General features: G+C 33.8%; 4 protein-coding genes across 5 annotated transcripts; 1 reads left to right on the top strand and 3 right to left on the bottom strand.

The window, feature by feature from the left end:
* Positions 1–1,710: 1,710 nt before the first annotated feature.
* On the bottom strand, positions 1,711–4,314 carry LOC110993460 (60S acidic ribosomal protein P0). The gene is made up of 7 exons (XM_022259738.2): positions 4,183–4,314; positions 3,893–3,983; positions 3,578–3,814; positions 3,122–3,278; positions 2,632–2,756; positions 2,081–2,317; positions 1,711–1,966 (listed from the first exon to the last, which is right to left on the bottom strand). Exons 2-7 carry the CDS (start codon positions 3,944–3,946, stop codon positions 1,829–1,831), a joined length of 948 nt encoding a protein of 315 aa, XP_022115430.1. The 5' UTR covers positions 3,947–3,983; positions 4,183–4,314; the 3' UTR covers positions 1,711–1,828.
* A 735-nt stretch (positions 4,315–5,049) lies between these two features.
* Positions 5,050–14,891, top strand: LOC110993459 (PAX3- and PAX7-binding protein 1). 2 transcript variants are annotated; one of them, XM_022259737.2, is made up of 17 exons: positions 5,050–5,437; positions 5,755–5,882; positions 5,985–6,236; positions 6,777–6,918; positions 7,215–7,316; positions 7,479–7,617; positions 7,812–8,001; positions 8,522–8,645; positions 9,222–9,410; positions 9,898–10,073; positions 10,398–10,462; positions 10,736–10,899; positions 11,710–11,887; positions 12,246–12,379; positions 13,042–13,216; positions 14,174–14,250; positions 14,325–14,891. In XM_022259737.2, exons 1-16 carry the CDS (start codon positions 5,278–5,280, stop codon positions 14,226–14,228), a joined length of 2,373 nt encoding a protein of 790 aa, XP_022115429.1. In that variant the 5' UTR covers positions 5,050–5,277; the 3' UTR covers positions 14,229–14,250; positions 14,325–14,891. The 2 variants fall into 2 exon arrangements, with proteins under 2 accessions (XP_022115429.1, XP_022115428.1); XM_022259736.2 differs by having other exon boundaries at positions 14,174–14,891.
* Positions 14,705–17,848, bottom strand: LOC110993490 (protein arginine N-methyltransferase 9). The gene has a single exon (XM_022259777.2). The coding sequence runs from the start codon at positions 17,455–17,457 to the stop codon at positions 15,259–15,261; it is 2,199 nt and encodes a 732-aa protein (XP_022115469.2). The 5' UTR covers positions 17,458–17,848; the 3' UTR covers positions 14,705–15,258.
* A 139-nt stretch (positions 17,849–17,987) lies between these two features.
* Positions 17,988–19,587, bottom strand: LOC110993491 (RCC1 domain-containing protein 1). Its single transcript, XM_022259779.2, has 2 exons — positions 18,594–19,587; positions 17,988–18,509 (listed from the first exon to the last, which is right to left on the bottom strand). Exons 1-2 carry the CDS (start codon positions 19,151–19,153, stop codon positions 18,038–18,040), a joined length of 1,032 nt encoding a protein of 343 aa, XP_022115471.1. The 5' UTR covers positions 19,154–19,587; the 3' UTR covers positions 17,988–18,037.
* Positions 19,588–19,685: the final 98 nt, after the last annotated feature.

Here is a 19,685-nt window from a genome sequence, read left to right as displayed (position 1 = left end):
TCTTAAACTACAGTCAAATAACATTGCTATGGTATGTTGATAAAATATATAAATTAAATTTATGCATTCTACAACAAATACAAGTAATATTTATATATAACTATCAATTCGGATTCCAGGTATGCACGACAAGTTTACTTACAACGTACAAAAAAACCTTATTTTCTTGCCCTCTTAACAGATCCTACCAGTGTCTGATACCTTAAAATTAAATCATGAGCGACTGATAATCGAAAGGAGTGGCCCTTTCGGCCACTGTACATTTTACATCTTCTACCGCAATTACCATGGAGAGTACCTATGCAAAGGAGTTTTTCGGATGAATAACTGCAGCCGAGTTTCAGACTTTAATAAAGAAAAATCATTGAAGTACTATCTTGTACTCACGACTGCGTGGCACTTCAAGTGGCGTAGCTAGGGGGACAAGGGCCCTGGTGCATAGGGAAAGAATCGGGCCCTCCTCCTCCCCTCTTTCCGCGCAGGTTGAACTAATATTGGCCTTCAAAATTATTGATAAGAATAAGAATAGAAAACAGTAAGTGAACTTATCCCTAGTAGGCTAAATACATACGTCGTCTCTATTAGAATCTCCATGTGTTTAATAGAATAAACAACGACGCACATGACAATATAGAATATTTATTATACAGATGAGATTAATTAATGGAAAAAACGATTTTTAACAGAATTCCCCGCCCAATTCGAGCGGCACGTTGCCAACTGCAGCCCTTAGTTTAGTGTTATGACGATACCTATGGTTTTGATACTGGGGAACGTCTCTCAAAATCGGGATTGAAACCAAATACTTACTTAATAACGCCCAAATCTCAGTTTGTCCTAACTGCAAGACGCAAGAGTATATATTAAGTATTGTCTTGCTCAAGTCTTGCAGGCTTCAGTCTTGGTATTGGTCTTGCTACGATAAGGCGGTCTTGGTATTGGTATTGGTCTTGCAAAAATGCAAGAACAAGACCAAGACCGATTTTGGGCAACACAAGTGATAACGTCACTAACCGTAAAAAGAACAGTGAAACAACCGTGCCACACTGTAAAATTAAATGAATCGCTCTGTAGTCAATACTGTAACAACTAACACTGTAACCGTTGCTGCTGCGTACAGTATGAAAATCGGTGATATCATCTAATTTTGACAGTTGAACACTTTTACTGGAAACATTGATGAATTTAGTGCATTGAACTGTAAAAAATCCAGTCTAACTGTTAAAATCTCAGTTTGGACAGGAAAATTCTCGGTTTCACTGTAAATTGAAGTGGGTACCTCGTTGTTTAAGCAGTTTACACTGCGATATTTACTGTGTCTTTTTTTCCGTGTAGTAGCTCATTGTTTTCAAAGCTGAGGTTTGAGGGCCCCCTGAGCTCCGGGGCCCTGGTGCACTGCACCACCTGGCCATATGATAGCTACGCCACTGCGTGACTTGCATTTAAATTGACCTTTGGTGACCTCCACGAAAATAGCTTTTAGCTAAAGCAGGTAGCGCCAAGCATATTAAGAAAATTAACTAATTCATTAATACCCTGAATATCACAACTTGCGCTGTTCCAAATGGTTTATATTATTTCATTATCATATTAAATAGTAATTACAATGAAGTTTAATATGAAAACTTCGAAAAAACAGTATCAGTCCACATTAATGACATGTTTAAATACTTGTGTAAGTTCTGAGGAGTAGTTAAATAAAAGACAAAATTCAGCTGAGTAGCTTTATTCACACGTTAGAGGCCGCCATATGGGCGTCCAACCCGGCGGCGCAAAAAACGGATGAGTAGCCACAGATGTTTTTAATGTCGAGAAGTAAACACGGTGTTTAGTCAAAGAGACCGAAGCCCATGTCATCATCACTCGCGGAATCTTCCTTCTCTTCCTTGGCCGCTTCCTTCTTTTCAGCTGGTGCGGCTGCGGCCGGAGCGGCGACCGCAACTGTTGCTATGAACTTGCTTGGGTCCTGTCAAGAATTTAAACTGTTACACACCTGCTAATATTCTTGTTGCACTGTAACTTGGCAGTACCAAGATATAAAATCATTCTGACAAATTTAAGATTCTAATATTCTATTTACCTTGATGAACTCTTTGATGGTAGTGGCTTCCTTGAATTCAACATCAGTAACAGCAGCAATAGCAAGTAAGTTCTTGAATCCGTTGGCGATGGAGTGAGGAGCAGAGGCCACAGTTGGGTAGCCAATGGTCAGAGACACAGCAGCCACATTAGCAACTCCAGCCATGAATTTGGCACGGAGATCTTCTGGCTTGATGTCCAGTATAGATGGGGCAAAGATGGTGCCAGAATCATAGACCTAAAATATATGCATAAAACTATATTAATCAAGAAAGAAGTAGCTTGTCAAAAATTATCTTTTTGGGGCCAGGACAAATAGCCTAGTCTATGAAACAGATTGTAGGTGTATGTCAAGACTTTAAGGCATTATAGTAACATGTCAGTATGTACTTTAATTGTCAGATACCAACACTGACTAAGAATATAGCACACACAATTTTTTTCCCAAAGGCTAATTCTCAACCAGCACTGAGCATGCAGATTGTACTCAACACTTTGGTCACTTGAAATTCGCAAATAAAAAATAATTACACCATTTCAAAACTTACTTACCTGCTTTACAACAAGACCATATGAGAATGGAGAGATGTTCAACATGTTCAGAAGGGTGGCTTCAGAAGCTCCAACCTTGTCACCAGGCTTTAAAATGTGCACATCATTGATGATTTCAATAGTACCTGGAAGTAATTTATCATATAAATGCTAATACTAGAAAAAAACTTCAGAAATTTAGTAATTAACATTAATTTGTATCTTCAAATTGCCAGTGCAATTATAATTAATTAAACAATCACACTAGGATAGAGTTGAAGAACTTATGTAGTCTGAAAGCGAAGCCAGGGAAACAACATAGTATACCCAGGTATTAAAACAGACAAAACTATATCATAAAAGCAGCCAAGGATCATAGATAGGAGAGTAGGTAACAATATTGTTTTAAGATTACCTAAGCTTAAACGAAACATAAATGTTTTTACGACTTAAAATAAGAATTTTAATTAGCATAATTATTGCTTTGTCAGAGGTATTGTACTACACTTACCCTTAGAAATTTTGGTGGGGATGGAAAGGGCCTGGAAGAAAGCAGTCTTCTCAGGACCAAGACCAGTGTTGTGCGCGGGAATGATGACCTCTAATGGAGCAATGGCTCCAGGCCTGGCAGGGGCGCGAACCTTGTTCTCAAGCAGCTTATCACGAACCTAGAAATACATCAATAATGACTATGAAATAACTAGAAAAATATGCCTATGTCATCAGAATCTTCTGAGGTGGATCTTCTGGATCTTTTCTTAAGGTGATCTGTTTCTCCAAATTGCCAGTGCATTAAGTCATGTAGGACAATCACACTAGGATAGAGTTGAAGATTTACTTTAGTCTGAAAGCGAAGCCAGGGAAACAATATTGAATTCCCAGGTATTAGGACAGACAAATATTTGTATTTAAATCTCGTGGAAAATACCACCATATACAAGTATAAAAATAGAATTATAACACCAACCTCAACAAGATCTCCACGTGTGAACACAAAACCGACATTTCCCTTAATGTGGGGCAAAAGCTGTTCCAATGCAGGGTTAGCCTCCAAATGATCTTTGATAGCCTTCCGCATCATAGTGTTTTTGCCCATGAGCACAATGCTGTGCCCTCGAAGAGAGATACGAATCTGCTGCATTTGAGTGGAACCGACATTGTCTGCCCCAACAATGAAACATTTGGGATACTCATCCAGGAGTTGCTGTAAGAATAATGGTAAGTTACAAAAGTTATTTTAAAGAGTATCTACAATTACCTATAAAAGCCAAGTTAAACTCACGATAATCTTGGTAAAATAGTTGGATTTCCAAGAAGCCTTGTCCTCCCTACCCATCTTGCTTGTGTGTAGGGACTTCGAAGAAATTTAAGGACTGCAAGAAAATATATCGCTTATGAACATTTTTATTCGTCATCAATCATGCATAACATGCATATTATACTATTTATTCACATTATGATCAAAATATAATTCTAAACAACTTAATGTAGTAGATTTAATATCAAGAGAACAATATATAATGAAAAATTTCAGAAGATTAACCATAAAAATAAAGATTCTCTAAAACTTACCAAGACCAAACAATATGTACGCACAAACCTTGTGCGTGCAGGACGAATAAGAAATTATGAAACTTTAACAATTAACAATCAATGCCAATTGCCATAGGTAAGCTGAATGCTGACTACTGACATTTGACAGTGACGTCTGTGAAAGATTGTCTTCAATCTTCATTACGTTGATGCCTAAGTTATTACATTAAAATATAATAGTATGTATACTAATTATTTCCATAAACTTTGTTTTGAGTCAAAGGTCTCGTTTCCATTAAATAGCCCATTAAAGTTAAAAAAAAATAGTGCGTAAAGTTCCTCCGCGCGGACGAAATGAAACTTCGTAATGGGGAATTGAAAATAGGAAGTTGTAGAAAATGATTTTACTGACATTATTTTCTTTCTGACAAACTTTAATGTAATTGTAATTAACATTGCCAACATTCACAATTGATAGCTTTATAAATGAAATAATGAATATTATAAAGTAAAATAGAACAACTAGTACGTATTTCAGCTCATTTAACGACGCTCACACTGTGAACCCAGCTGCATAGCAAGAATACAATGAGCATTGAGCATGTGCTTGTTAACTGCTAACTGAGTCTGCTGAGAACAGTGCCTTTAATTAGTATAGGGTTTTTGGCATTAAACGCTGCTGCTGAATAGAAAGAGACAAAGCAAGAGTGAATGTTTCCTATTTTCATTTTGACGTTACGAAGTTTCACTTTCGCGCCGAGGGACGCACAATTTAATATTTATTTATGACGACCCAAATGGCATAATAAGCAATATGCTGTGAATCTGTGATCTATTAAAATCTATATTTTGCTAAAACATGGTATTTTTATGAACATTGTCATCTGTTTTCTTCTACTAATTACCAAATCTGTGGATAGAATTTACAAATGATTGATGACAATTCAAGACTCAAGTTCGCGGACTTTAAATAACAATTCCCTTTTTATTCAAAAAGGAATACAATTGGAAATCTGAAGTGGATAGAAAGATGTTTATTTCATTGCCTGTCCTTGTGAATCAATGAGTTAATGAAGTTACCAAAGAAAATAGGTCTAAAATCAGCAGCTTGTAATCTTTGGCTTAAGTAGTAAAATGTCTTTATTTCGTAAGCCCAAAAAGATTCAGAGACGCGTGTTTTGTGCCGATGATCAGGATGATAGCGATCCTGAGCCTCCACCGCCACCTACAATTAGTCATAAGAAAGAAAATAAAACTGCGAAAGGCAAAACATTGTTAAGTTTCGCGGATGAAGGTTTGAAATTGAATATAGATTTATAGCCATAACCTCTATACTTTTAAAATGTTTAATTGGGACTCCGTGTGTATTTTTCTGTCACTTCTTAGCAGTACAACATACAAAATTGAAAATTTCATGAAATTTTACCTTTTTAATTTGTTGAAAATTGATACAATTTTACTGGTACTTTTTACAGCAAACAAGACTTATTTATTATGAAACATTCTAATTAGCGATCCCGTCACGTAATGTTTGTGCACATATAATCACTATACTCTTAACTCACATTTCTGTTGTTATAATCATGCAAAGTTGAAATATGTATTTTTCAGAGGATGAAGGTGAGGTATTTAAGGTAAAGAAGTCTTCACAAAGTAAGAGGTTAGCAAAGCGCAGGGAAAAAGAAAAGCGTACTCAACCTGATGATGAAATTCACAAAGTCGAAAATAATGGCATTGAGGTAATGAAATTAAATTTGAACGTAAAAAACTAACAAAAATTTGTAAATTAATAAAGTATCATTTTAAATTCTATGATATTATTGCATCTTTTTAAAATCTAGGAAAATCAAGCAGACGAGAAAGATATTATTAAGAAGAAGAAGAAAGTATCCCTTGAAGGGATGATTCTGTCTGGAAGAGAGGCACTAGCTGCAGATGGGGCTGGGGATATTTCAGACGAAAGTGGCAAAGAAGATGATGATAGTAGGGGTTTCCACCAGTTCCGCGCGGAAACAGTCCGAGCGGCGCTGGCTGGTGCGGGACATATTCCCGATGCCGCACTCATCCATGCGGCCCGCAAGACGCGACAGCAGGTATGAGAGGTGAGGGTCTAGGAGGTGGCCATCTTGGATTTGACAACTGTTTTTGCCATTTCAGATATTACAGTGATGTGTACTGTTGTGTAGTGCTGAAAAAATATAAACAGGGTTACATGGGATTTAATTCACATATTAAATGTTCTTATTCATAAACTAATCTAAGCTGCTAATGAGTTTAATGAATATTAAGATATTTCATTGTAAAGAAGCCCTACACTAAGCTATGTGTATTAAAGTGGGTATATCACTACAGATAAATAATATTTAATATTGAAAATCATATTCTGTATAAATGACTTAGTTGTTTGGGTTGACTGCAATTCTGACATGGCTTATGTAAAGTATTTAATTTTTAAGCTACCTCCTTGCTACCTCGATTTTATAAAAATCTCACAATTTAATAATTGTTGACTAAATATACCAAAAAATGTGTGTACTTGTAATCATAAACTTTTATTTAATTACAATTTAATGCCATGTTGCATCAACCCAAACAATTTATTCCAAATCATCAGCAAATGCTTCCAATCTTAGGCTCGTGAACTTGGTGATTACATCCCAATCAAGTCTGATACTCCGTCTGGCTCTCGATTGATTCATGACGATGATGATGATGATGAAGAGGAAGGCAGAATCCAGGTCAGAGGGTTGGAGTTGCCAAGTGATAAACCAAAACGTAAGTTCAGATTAAATAATATGTTCGACTGACATAGTTTATTATACAAGATTAGATATTAGTAGAGGGGCCCTGCATTGATTGAAATTTTAAATCATATAAAATTAACTTTACAACATATAAAAATGTTATGAGAATGGCTATGGTGGTTGGATGGTTAAATATGTATTACATCTTTCTATTAGACAAATAGTTAGTTAAGTTCTTTAAACAAATGTGTTTGTCTTCATCAATTATGTGTTTGTATATTGAATGTGTATTAAGTTTTTTTCTATAAACTTTTAATTTTGCATCAGGTGGAACAGCAACATTATCAGAAGAAGAGCTGAATAGTGAAGCTGAAGAATGGGAGGAACAACAGATGCACAAAGCGGTGCCCTCTATTGTTGATATCACTGGTATGGTAAAATAATGAAAGAAATACACTAAGTGTATTTTTTTACCGATTTTTTACAATGTTTATTTGAATTGATATTTATTAGTAATTTAACCAATTATTAATGTACACACTATTGTTATAGTGTCTTATCAAATATACAATACCTTAATAAAATTGATAGGTGAAGCTGAGTTGAATCCTTTCGCTGTGGCCCCTCCTCCTGCAAGACTTGAGGCTCCGCAGCACTTGAGGGTCCTCGGGACTCCGGCTGGGACCCCGCCCACCACAGCACAAGAATTGGTACTAGCTCTACAAAAAAGGTTATTGTTTAGAAATTATTTTTACTCCAATCATGTTCATTAATTTGTTAGTAATTTAAATAATTGCATTAATAAAATTGTAACAGATAAGTTTGGGGAAATTGGGACTATCTTATATCTTGTTACATCAAATCAAAGATGCATTAAGTAAGTGAAGTTTATATATAGGCTATTTTAGACATTTGAATTCACAGGTTATCTGAGCTGCAAACAGATCGCCAAGAAACCATAAACAAAAGACAGACTTGCCAGGAAAGATTATTAACCTCTGCCCGTGTGAGGGAATCCCGCTCCGCCCGATGCCAGGACTTAGATGCTGCCTACAAACGGGCACAGGCTGTTCGAGGCTACCTCACTGACCTTATAGAGTGTCTGGATGAAAAGGTCTGTAACACCTGGATGTAGTGATTTATTTTTCTTAAATATATGTTAGGTAATATAATTTTTTATATTACCTAACTTTTAAGCCATTTATTATTTTATTTTTTTAATATATTAAATAGATTTCATCTGTTACCAGACATATCATCTATATTCTTGTTGGGGTATATCTTATGTATAAAATTCTCGTGTCGCGGTGTTTGTGGTTTAACTCCACTGAAACGGCTTGACCGATTCTCATGAAATTTTGTATGCATATTGGGTATGACTGAGAATAGGACAATATCTATTTTTCATCCCCCTAAATTTTTTTTTTAATTTTAGATAAATTTTTATTTTTTTATCAACCGTATCAACGGCATTAAAAAATACATACAACCCTAAAATTTCAACCCTCTACGATCAACCCCTATTTTTTATTATAAATTACATACATGGCAAAACGACGTTTGCCAGGTCAGCTAGTATCTATATAATATCATTCACTTAATAAGTTAATCTCAAGTGTTTTCTCATACAAAAGATGCCGCAACTTGAAGCCCTGGAAGCCCGCGCTTTAATACTTCACAAGCGTCGCTGCGAATTCCTCATCGAGAGGCGTAGAGCTGACGTGAGAGATCAGGCGCAAGATGTTCTGGCTTTAGTCGGTAAGCATTTTATTTTGTATGGTGAAATTTTAATAGTTTTTAAAACTAATATTTTTATATGATTTTCATTTTATTTTGAAAAACTTGCCTATGTATAAATTTGTGGTGTGTAGTGTGATCTTATCAGTGGCGTAGCAAAGGGGGGCGGTCTGCACCTGGTGTAACCTTTTTTGGGGTTTCCCGGTCGGAACTTTAAGAAACATTGTGCATAACAAAAAAAATCGCTATAATAAGCCCTATATACAATTGGAGGATTCCCGCAAATGATCCATGTCCTTTATCATATAAAATTTATTGTTTTTTACTTTCGATGGGGTGACACCAACTTCCGCATCGGATAGCTACGCCTTTTTTTCGACTTTTTTTTCTGTTAATTTTCCTAAAACGCAACCTCTTTAGTTGGCCTAGGGACTTAACAATCTAAGCACATCTATTCAGCTGCGTCTATTTTGTAGGAAAAACATGATGTCTTCCACTATTTATAATTTCTGGCTTGCTGGTACCCTATTAAGTAATAGGGTATGGCTGGAAGTTATTTACGGAGGAACAATACAATTAGCCCCATTTTCCCCCCAGCTCGACCAGGCTCCATAAAGCCTCCAGACTCTGAAGAGAAACGTCGTCGCTGTGCCGAGCGTGAAGGGCGGCGGCGCGCGCGTCGGTTGAAGAGAGAAGCCGCTTCCACATCACATTTGCATCGGGACGGTGACTCCAGTGATGATGAACTGCCTCCCAAGGAGGTTTTACACGTTCAACACGAGACTGGTATAAACTAACTGTTAAAACTTCCTCTTTCATTTCTGTATATTTTGATCCTTTTATTTTGATCTTAAAACTACATAGAGTACTATGTAGTTTTAAGATCAAAATAAAAGGATAGTATGTATAACGAATATTCTAACGTTTGAATGAATTTATAATTTTTGATATGTTATAAACATTTACAATCTATGGCATCATAGTTTTCTGTAATATTTATGACCTCTAGGGCAATTCTGAAATCCATGACAGACATTTGTCTATATTTCTTAATTAGCGAAAAAAGAGTTTTATACAGTTCTCAGGTTTTGATGTTGATACTATGAGAAACATATAATATTATAAAATTTACATACATTTAAAAAATACTAAATAATAAATGTTACTAAAATATAAGTCAAGTTATTAATTAAAGCCAATGAAGAGAACATAATAAATTAGTGTAATTAACAATATTTTTTTCAAATTAAATAATATGTGATTTAATTTTCAGATGCAATTCGTCAGTTGTCGTCGTCGTTATTCGCAGATGCGTTGCCGGCATGGCGTAGTATACGGGGTATTTGCGCCAAGATGGCGAGATGGAGACGGAAACACAGCACCCTGTATAGCGATGCCTATATCGCTGACTGTTTGCCGAGGCTCTTAGCGCCTTATGTCAGGCATCAGGTGAGAACTGGCTAGAAATTTAATTAAATACAGAGATTGTATTTTGTCCCAAGTGAAGCTTATAATCATTTGTATTTTTGAAGTGATTTTTGAACTCATTAATCGGCGTTGGAAAAAAAACGGTTACGCGCCATCTTTTTCTTGTCACTACCATTTTGTTTTTTTTTTTTAATTTAGAAATTCTCTAATTTATCTTTATTTAATTGATTTCTATAAAAGTTGCATTTGATCATTTTTCGAAAAATAAGCTCATAAATAAGTTTCACTTACGTGGACTAGTACACGCACACATTATTTTTTAAATTAAAGACATATTATTTTCAGCTCATAATGTGGAATCCGCTGGCGGATGAAGATAATGAAGATTATGAAAAAATGGACTGGTATCAGTAAGTAAAAAGTGTGGAAATATCTCGCTTCAGCACAATTTTCAAATCAGACTTTAGGTTTAGGTTAAAAAAGTTGTCTCTGACCTACTCATAAAATTATGAGATATTTCCAAAACCATTCAACTGAGAAGGTTTCGTACTAATACTTAAAAGACCGGCAACGCACTCGCGAACTTTCTGGCATTCTGAGTGTTGAGCCACAAGTGGCATTTGAATATCTTTATCTGAGCTCAATGTTTAATAAATTTGGTATATTAACTTTATAAATTACAGATGCCTCATGATGTACGGAGTACGATCTGAAAAGCTGTCAGACGATTCTGAGTCTTCAGAAGAGGATGTGACTCCCCAATTGAGTGAGGGAATGGTGAGGGATGATGTGGATCTGATGCTGGTACCCACCATACTTGATAAGGTCGTACTACCCAAGATTGCAGGTAGATGTGGTTTTTAAGTAAAATTAAAACGGGGCAGACATGCTTTGTTAAAAAAAGTGCTACAATAATCAAATCGCTTTATAATAATATACACTTCAACTAGATCGTTAAAGTATTCCTTTAAGCTATCAAACTGATTTTAATGATACTGTATCGTGACATAGGAACAGCATCAACTAACAAATTTTGTTGGTAGTCTTTATTTAATTATGGAAACTACCCTCTGTTTTAATGTCCGAAGGTAGAAAGAATATTTAGACGCATATCAAAAGTTAATGCTAGTTTCAAAGGGTGTCAAACCTTTTTTCTGTTTGACATATTTGACACGTCTGGAGCCCCGTGATTGTTACAAGTAGCAGTTAAAAGTACGAGTTAGAATATGGATCTTAGTGTTTTAGTACAATCTCATAATTGTTGTTTCGACATATTTTTGCATTTCACTAATAATTATTCACTGTTATTAAACATGATTCAAAAAAAAATTAACAACTAAGACTTTTCACTTATAATGAGTTTTTGGCTCAAAGAATGTCAAAATTGAATACGATTTGACATACACGAGTCGTACTTAGGGGCCGTCCATAAATTACGTCATCGATTTTTTCCCGATTTTAGACCCCCCCTCCCTATAATCATCCTATCGTCATTTCTTACTGACCCCCCCGCCCCCTTCTCCCAAAATTGACGTCATTACCAGTTTGACAAAATAAAACATTCTTTTAAATTCTGGATCACGGGTAATATCTCCGTATCCATATCACGTCTCTGGAACATAGAATTTACTAAAATAAATGGGTATTAATTTAACAGAGATTGTCGAGAACGCCTGGGACCCAATGTCTGTCCGTGCGTGTATTCGTCTACGCAATATACTGGTGCGGGCTGCAACTCTACCTGCCAGGTCTTCTCTAGAGAAGCTCTCTGCGGCCGTTAACGCGCGACTGGCTTCATCATTGGCAGCTGATGTTTTCCTACCGCCGGCACCTCAGTATGTTATCATTTTTCAACGATTTCAAACTTTTGATGTTCTATTTAGGAGGCCAATTAATTACCTCTGCTAAATTTCTTTAGTACAAGAACGTTTGTCACAAATGTCTTGGTGACTTAAGTAAATTAATTTCTGGATGGATTATAAAACTTTTTTAGAACTTACCTCCAAAAGGGGTTCTCATAAATTAATAAGCGATAAGGATTATATAACTTTTTAGGGATTGATTAATTTTGATATACATTTTGACCATTAAGTTTAATAGAGTATTTATACAGATCAGTGCATATACAATTTCGGTATTTTCTAAAAAAAATTAAAAATAAAACTATTTCATATTTTTATTTATTTTACATAGACTAGCGGATAACGCTGGCAGTCAGTTTTGGAAGCGATGCTTAGGCGCAGGTGTCCGATTACTGCGAGCCTCGCTGTGTCTTTGTGCACCGCCTGACATTCTTAGTGGAGATCATTTGGCTCTATCACTTATTGGTACGTAGTTTTATGTTGTAGATATTGCTTACAGATATGTACAAGTCATGGTAATAATCATATTAGTAATAATATTTCAGTCAGATCCATCATCATATTTCGACGTATTTGGTAGATTGTTGGGTTTGAGACATGTTGGTTTTATGTTTGAGATTCTCAGAGTTGAGAGACTTATTAATTTTTTGTACATGATACATCTATTTTTAAAATATAATATTTAATTCTTATAAAGACCTCAGAATTTTCCTATGTTAACCTAGATTTACTAGAAATAAATGTTTTATACCTTCCTACCTCGCTTTTATTATTAATTTACATATTAAAATATTTTTATACATATTTCAAAGCAATCTTTTTTTCTTAGAGGCCGTTCAAGTTCTGCAATTTATCCCCCTATTTTTTTCAGCAAAAGTAAGCAAAGCTATAAAAAAAACATAGTACTATATTCATTTTTTGTTGGAATGGTCGAAAATGCATTTCGTTTCCGAGCATAGACAATGTGTGTAAAAAAGTTAATAACTGTTTACGTAATTACCAAATAATAGAGAACCTGAATATAACTTTGGACATTAAATATTTATATTCTTACAAATCAAAAGTAGTTCAACTTGGACCCGACCATTATTGACCATGATGACAAATGTAATGAATGACGTCCACAGAGACGCTTTGTTGTGCGGCGGGAGCGGCGCCCGGACCGCAGATGAGTGCGGCGGCTGCGGCTCTCGCGAATACGCTGCCCCGTACGGGACCCTTGAGAGCTGCGGCGCTTAACAGGCTGGCTAAACTGGCGCACCTTGCCCTGACGAGGCTGCAGTCCGACAATCCGCTGCATTTGTGAGTATGATCGAAGTCTATTGGTCCAAAATTATCTAATATATAAAATTCTTGTGTCACGGGTTTAGTAACCGAACTCCTCCGAAACGGCTCGACCGATTCTCATGAAATTTTGTGTGCGTATCGGGTAGGTCTGAGAATCGAACAACATCTATTTTTCATCCTCCTAAATGTTAACGGTGGTCCACCCCTAAATTTTTTTATTTATTTTTTAGACAAAAATTTTTGTTTTTATTTTTTTACGATACACCATACAAAAATACATGCAACCCTAAATTTTCACCCCTCTACAATCATCACTTATGTTTTTTTTGTTAATTATAAATTTTAATTTTTTGGCACAAAAATATGGCAAAACAACATTTGCTGGGTCAGCTAGTAATAAAATAAAAACTTTGTCTATTAATTCTTAAAGAAGTTAATATTATATTCATTTATGGGAACCCATTTTGGATGTGAGTTTCTCTACTTAAACATTAAATATATAGTTTTCTCTTGATGAACAACCCGAAATCATTCATCCATCCTCCGTAATTCTCATAAAGTCACTAGGTCAAGACATAAATCTGAATATCTATGGATGTTTCTTAATAAAATCTTTGATTGGAATTATTGAAACAAGTGATCTCAAAGACATTTTGTGTCTGTGCATGTTAGATCTGAATGATATAGTCATACAAATCAATCAATTTGAATGTTATTTTGTTTGAAATGTTAACTAATATATGTATATAAATATTTTATATTTAAAATAATAATAATACCTGCATCTTTTAAGGCATATAAAACCAAATAACATATGATTTTTTATTGATTAACATGTACAATTATAAACTTTTAATAATCTATCAAGATGGATTTCAGATCTACATACAATTCTAAAAACCAAATACCCGTTTTACCATAAGACAAGAATAAAGATTTAAAGTCATTTAATATTTTTACACATTGTTACAGAAAGGCATTAGAACAAGCAAGAGCGGTATTGGCTGAAGCAAAAGCATTGGAATAATAAACCATTAAGGCAAATTTATGTAATTATTACACTAGACATGTATGTTATAATTATTTGACTAACAATCTAATACTGAAAATAATTTACTTTCAGTCATAGAGCTGATGGCAGAATAAAGTAATTAAAGCATGCTAACAGCATAGCTAACATACATTATATTCTAATCTATATTTCAATTTTCTAAAAATAAACCACACTTCACCCACTAATACAATAAATTAATGAAAATTAGTGTTTGTATAGCACCTATTTGGTATAAAAGTTTTATGAGAGATGATGGTCATATCTTATGTAAGGAATATGATTGGTTAACCTAATTGCAGTGTATTTACACTTAATATTGAATAAATACTTACACAGGTTACTTTGTTTACCTATAACTAGCTTAAATGTAAATGCAGTGCAAGAAAAATTTTTAAGTATGGTATTGCAAAAATATGCATGAAATATTGTTGCTAATAAACTGGTTATTATTTTCCTGTGTGTAAGTAACCATTCACACCAGATTTATATAGATACTCTTCAAAGTTAATTATTATACTATATTAATCAATTTACCAACATGAATAATGATGTACAATTATTTGCTATAAGTGTTACAATTTATCATGTAATGACAAATTACTTAATATGATGAATAAAACATTGGTGTATCTAAAAACATTTATTTTTCTAAATTACACCTTATACAAATATGACAACATGCCACAATGAAATAAATTTAATATATATGATTTTTACTCTACATCACAAGTTTTATATATTACTTGATATAGTAATTAAAATAGATAAATAAATATATTTTTCTATTATGAAATATATTTTTATGAGATCAGTTAACTGGTCTAATGTGTCTAAATTAGACCCGTGAGAAAAGATAACAAAAAAAATATCTGCTTTTTAGTTCCTACTGTTTTCCTTTCCCAAGATCACCATAAATTTTTAATACACAAGGAATAAAAGCAATATAAAGAATATTGCTGACAGATGTTTAATGTATCTTAAAATATTTTTCCAAATTTAAATCCTACGTGGCTTCCACATCCAGCATCAATTTAAATGATCCATCACAATCTACACAGTGCAGAATATTAGCAATATCCCCCTGCCTCATAAAAATATGAGGATCTGCCAAAAATGCTGTGCCATCAATGAAGCAGTTTGGCCTTTTTGTAGAAATCTCTCCTAAACTCTCCATCAATTCTATGTTATACCAGCAAAGTATACAGTTTGCATTTTCAGTTTTTTTTATGGCAACATTAATTACATCAGATGCCATATTCATACATTCTCCTAACTCAGTTGGTGCTGAAAGAGGTATAAAGTCTAAAAGAGAATAATCGAGGCAAAAATTCTGTGAAGCTTGATATCTATTCAAATGCTGAGAGATCTTGAAATCACTAATATTCTTGTCATATAGTCGGTTATTAATATCTAAAGAATCACATCGAGCAATCTGAGCAATAAGTGAAATTTTTGTTGGTAAGAAGAGCCCTCCTGGCAAAAGCCTTGTCTGCTTCAAATAAAGAGCAACATCCTTATAGCGTAAATCAATATCTCCGCCAACTTCAAGCATATTACAAAAGACGGCGTGATATTTCTCATCGCCAAAACTGTCTTGATTCCAGCCATCACCAATCAAATATGATATTTTTGACAGATCAATACCATTAGCTTTAAAAACTTCATCCATAAAACTTTTATCAAATTCAGTTTTTGCACAACACACAATGGATTTTATCCCTCTTTTCAGCATCTGCATGCCAAAAAATGGGAATGGGCACAAATCTACTATACTCATATCGGACATTTCTGTCATTTGTCCTAAATATACACAAGCTAGACCCAAACAGCTAGTAATTTTTTTTAAGTATTCTAAATCATTTAAAAATCGAATAACTTCTGGTGAAACCCTAGTAATCATTATATTAGACTCGGGAAGCAGAGTAATTTTCCCATGCTGCAAAGAAAATTTACATACAAACCTCTCATCTTTTTTTACTGTTTGAGGTATTTTATCAAAGAATACTGCATTTTGCCAAGCTTTCGCTCTTGTGGGTGACTGTGGATCAGTAGACAATTTATATTTTTGAGTCAAAATTAAGCTAAACCATCCAATAAAACTGTTAACCTCTCCATCTTGTGTGGCAGTCATTTGCACAATTGTTGGCTCTGAATTATTTAACTTATCTTCTATGTTGTTAATATCATTAAAATCAATAGTTGTAACAGACTTTGGTTCTGTAATATATTTCAATGTTTTGTAAGACTGAATATCTTCACAATCATAAGATTCATCATCAAGTAAAATATGTGTATTTAAGAAAGGAACATTCAAGATATCCTTACTAGCTTTACAAAGTTGGTATTTGTTAATAAGCTCATAGCAGTTAACACCAATGACAAAAAACTCTGCAGAAGATGGTAAAACCTTAGCATTTTCAAGTAGCAAATTTTTCCGTGCATGATATAGAGCTGTTAAAATGTGTTCTCCAAAGAGCCCAGCATCAAATAACTCTGTGATAAGGACACTGCATTTGCCACCAATATCAGTATCATGTAACACTGTTGAATTTTTATTTACAATTATCACCTGATCTAGAGCATTATCATTAAAAACTGTATTAGCTATATTAGCCATTACTTCAGAGCTGTCGCATGCTGCTATGGCTTTTGGATTACATTCATTTGCATATAGAGAAAGTAGGCCAGTACCACAACCAATATCCAATATACTGTCCTCTCTTGGTCTTATAACATCATGAATTGCTGCCCTGTAAGTTTCATTTCTTATAACATCATTTAACATTCGGAAGTGCCATCTCTCAACTAGGAAATTTTTAACAGAATTTAAATTCTTTTCTGCATTAACAAAACCCGCATCGACTTTTAAAGCTCTATGAAACTGAAGCCATGCATCAGAATAGTAACCAAACTTGTAAAGATACTTTCCTAGTTCATTCAAAAGGTACACATTTCCTGAAAATAGGGATATAGCACGCGAAAAATTAGAAAATATATCGTGTATTTTATCGGCGCATATTAATACATCATTTACTTTGTTGATAACTAAACGAAATTCAGGTTCGTAGAGCTCTTTCAGTGCTGGAAACTTTTCAAAAGCAATCAAATACACTTCAAAAGCTTTAGTATAAGATTCATTTAAAGTAAGTTGCCGAGCATATTCGATATATTTATCCGCGCTTATAACTTCAATTTGGGCCATAGCACTTATTATTATTGTTTGAAAAACTTGTATTTACAATATAGTTTCTTCTCAATCTCTCAGTGAAACTAAGAGTGAAGCAACAGGTTAAATAAACAATATATTTCAATTATTAAAGCTCAAGTACTACTTGCTGATCGATATTTAATACTTCGATATTTTCTACTTATTTATTTAAGCTACTCGTAACTCGAGCTCGTCAGATATTGATAGCATCGATGTCCTACGTATTAATAATAATATATTAATTGTAATTTTAGGTTTATTAATTAACCAAACTCTACAGTTTGTGAATATAGATTATAGTTAGAGGATAAAGATTTCTATAAACAGACTTAATTAAACATTCAGAAAAAACTCCTAGCTATGGCATTAGTTCAATCATATCATTTAAAAATTGTCGTGTCAAAATGATTTGTATCATAAGAAATAATTACACAACAGTCTTGGTAAACATGTTCCCAAGTTTTCCATCCCCCTTAAGTATGTATGGCATCATAATATAAAAAATGGAGAAAAGTATCAAGCTATACATATACATTTTTCAGTTTATTGTACTTATTTAAAAAAATAACAACAGCTATAAGCTAGCCATAATAATGGTACTCCATGGACCACATTTCAGTTTACAGTCTGTTTTACTTTTATATGATTTCTTAAAATATACCACTTTTTGATATTCTTGTATGCATAAACCTAGCTGTCCATATTTATTATTTCCACTTGTCCATATTGATTTATCTTCTAATAAAATAGCAGTATGTCGGGTACCACAAGCTACATCAATAACATTTATTTGTATTTCTTGACCATTGTCATCATAAATATCAACCAAAGTGGGTAAACCAAAACTTTGTAAGTTTTCAGATCCTTGTTTGACTCCCAATTGGCCCATATCATTCCATCCCCACACATACAAGTCTCCAAATTCACTCAAAGCACAAGAGTGCCAACCTCCTGCACTTATTTTAATAATCTTTATACCAGCTAGTGCTTTGACTTCTGTTGGAAACTCTAAATTATTCAATTCACCATGTCCTAATTGTAGCCTCCTAAAATGAATGAAACATTATTGGTCAAGCTGTCCTTATTGTTTACAAAATTATTTGAAATATGATGAAAAAAGAACAACTTACCGTCCATTACCCCAAGTATAAATTTGACCAGTATCTGTAAGTAGAATTCCATGTTCATTTCCCAATACAACATCTACAATTTTTCCATTGCACTGCCCAGTGTTCAAGTGTATGGGTAATATCCCACAATAAATATCTCCTTGACTTGATAGGTAGATACAATTATTATTTGTCATTACAACCTTTATTAGCTGTACATCAACATTCACAGCTTCAATAAATTTAATACTTTTATACTGATGTGTTTTCATATTATAAATGAATACAATACTTGAGCCAGTTCCAACTAAAATTAAGTTGTAATCGTTTCCACTCATTAGTATGCAAGTATTCTTTAATTTTTCTGGAATAGGGATTTCTCTATATTGATTGTCTTTACTTTGAAATGCTCCGGATATATACAAACTGTCACCTGCACGAAACAAATTGTAAGACCAACATATACATAGCACTTCTGCTGTATGAGGTTGTCCATTTTTACATATTGGTGTAAATTTGTCAAAAATTATATCTTCTTGTCGCCACTGATGGAATAAGTTTGATCCTGCTACTTTATACATTTCAGATTCAAGTATTTACTAATATATAACAAACAATCATTTTTTAATGTGTATCATTCCTTTGTTTTTCGTCCATTGTACAAATAATGAAAATTTTGGTGACCACTTAATTTAAAATATTGGTCTAAATTAGTAAAAACAGTTCCTTAAATAAAAAATATATTAATTAAAAGCTTATCAATTTGGTTTTCAGGGTTGCCTGACTGATGATTACATTTCCATGAAATTAGAAATAAAACAGATGACATTTTTGAGACTATGTGAAAAGTAGGGGTTATCATTATTATTAGCTATCATACCAACTACAAAAAATGGTTATAATTGTACTTTATTAACAGATTTTTTTTACATAATAGTTGCATAATGTACATGATTTGCTTTGGCGAATCAAAAATAACAGTCGTTTCACGTTTGCAACAATATTTCGATTTTGGATTATTCATTACTACGAAGTCTGTGTGACAGCACAGATATAACATATCTGTGTTCATTGTTCAAGAGTGAAATATAGAGTATACATATTCTCATACTC

Source organism: Pieris rapae, chromosome 10 (genome assembly GCF_905147795.1).
Source record: "Pieris rapae chromosome 10, ilPieRapa1.1, whole genome shotgun sequence".
Taxonomy (NCBI): domain Eukaryota; kingdom Metazoa; phylum Arthropoda; class Insecta; order Lepidoptera; family Pieridae; genus Pieris; species Pieris rapae.
The sequence above is the reverse complement of the archived record's forward strand: the minus strand, read 5'-3'. Positions and strand labels throughout refer to the sequence as shown.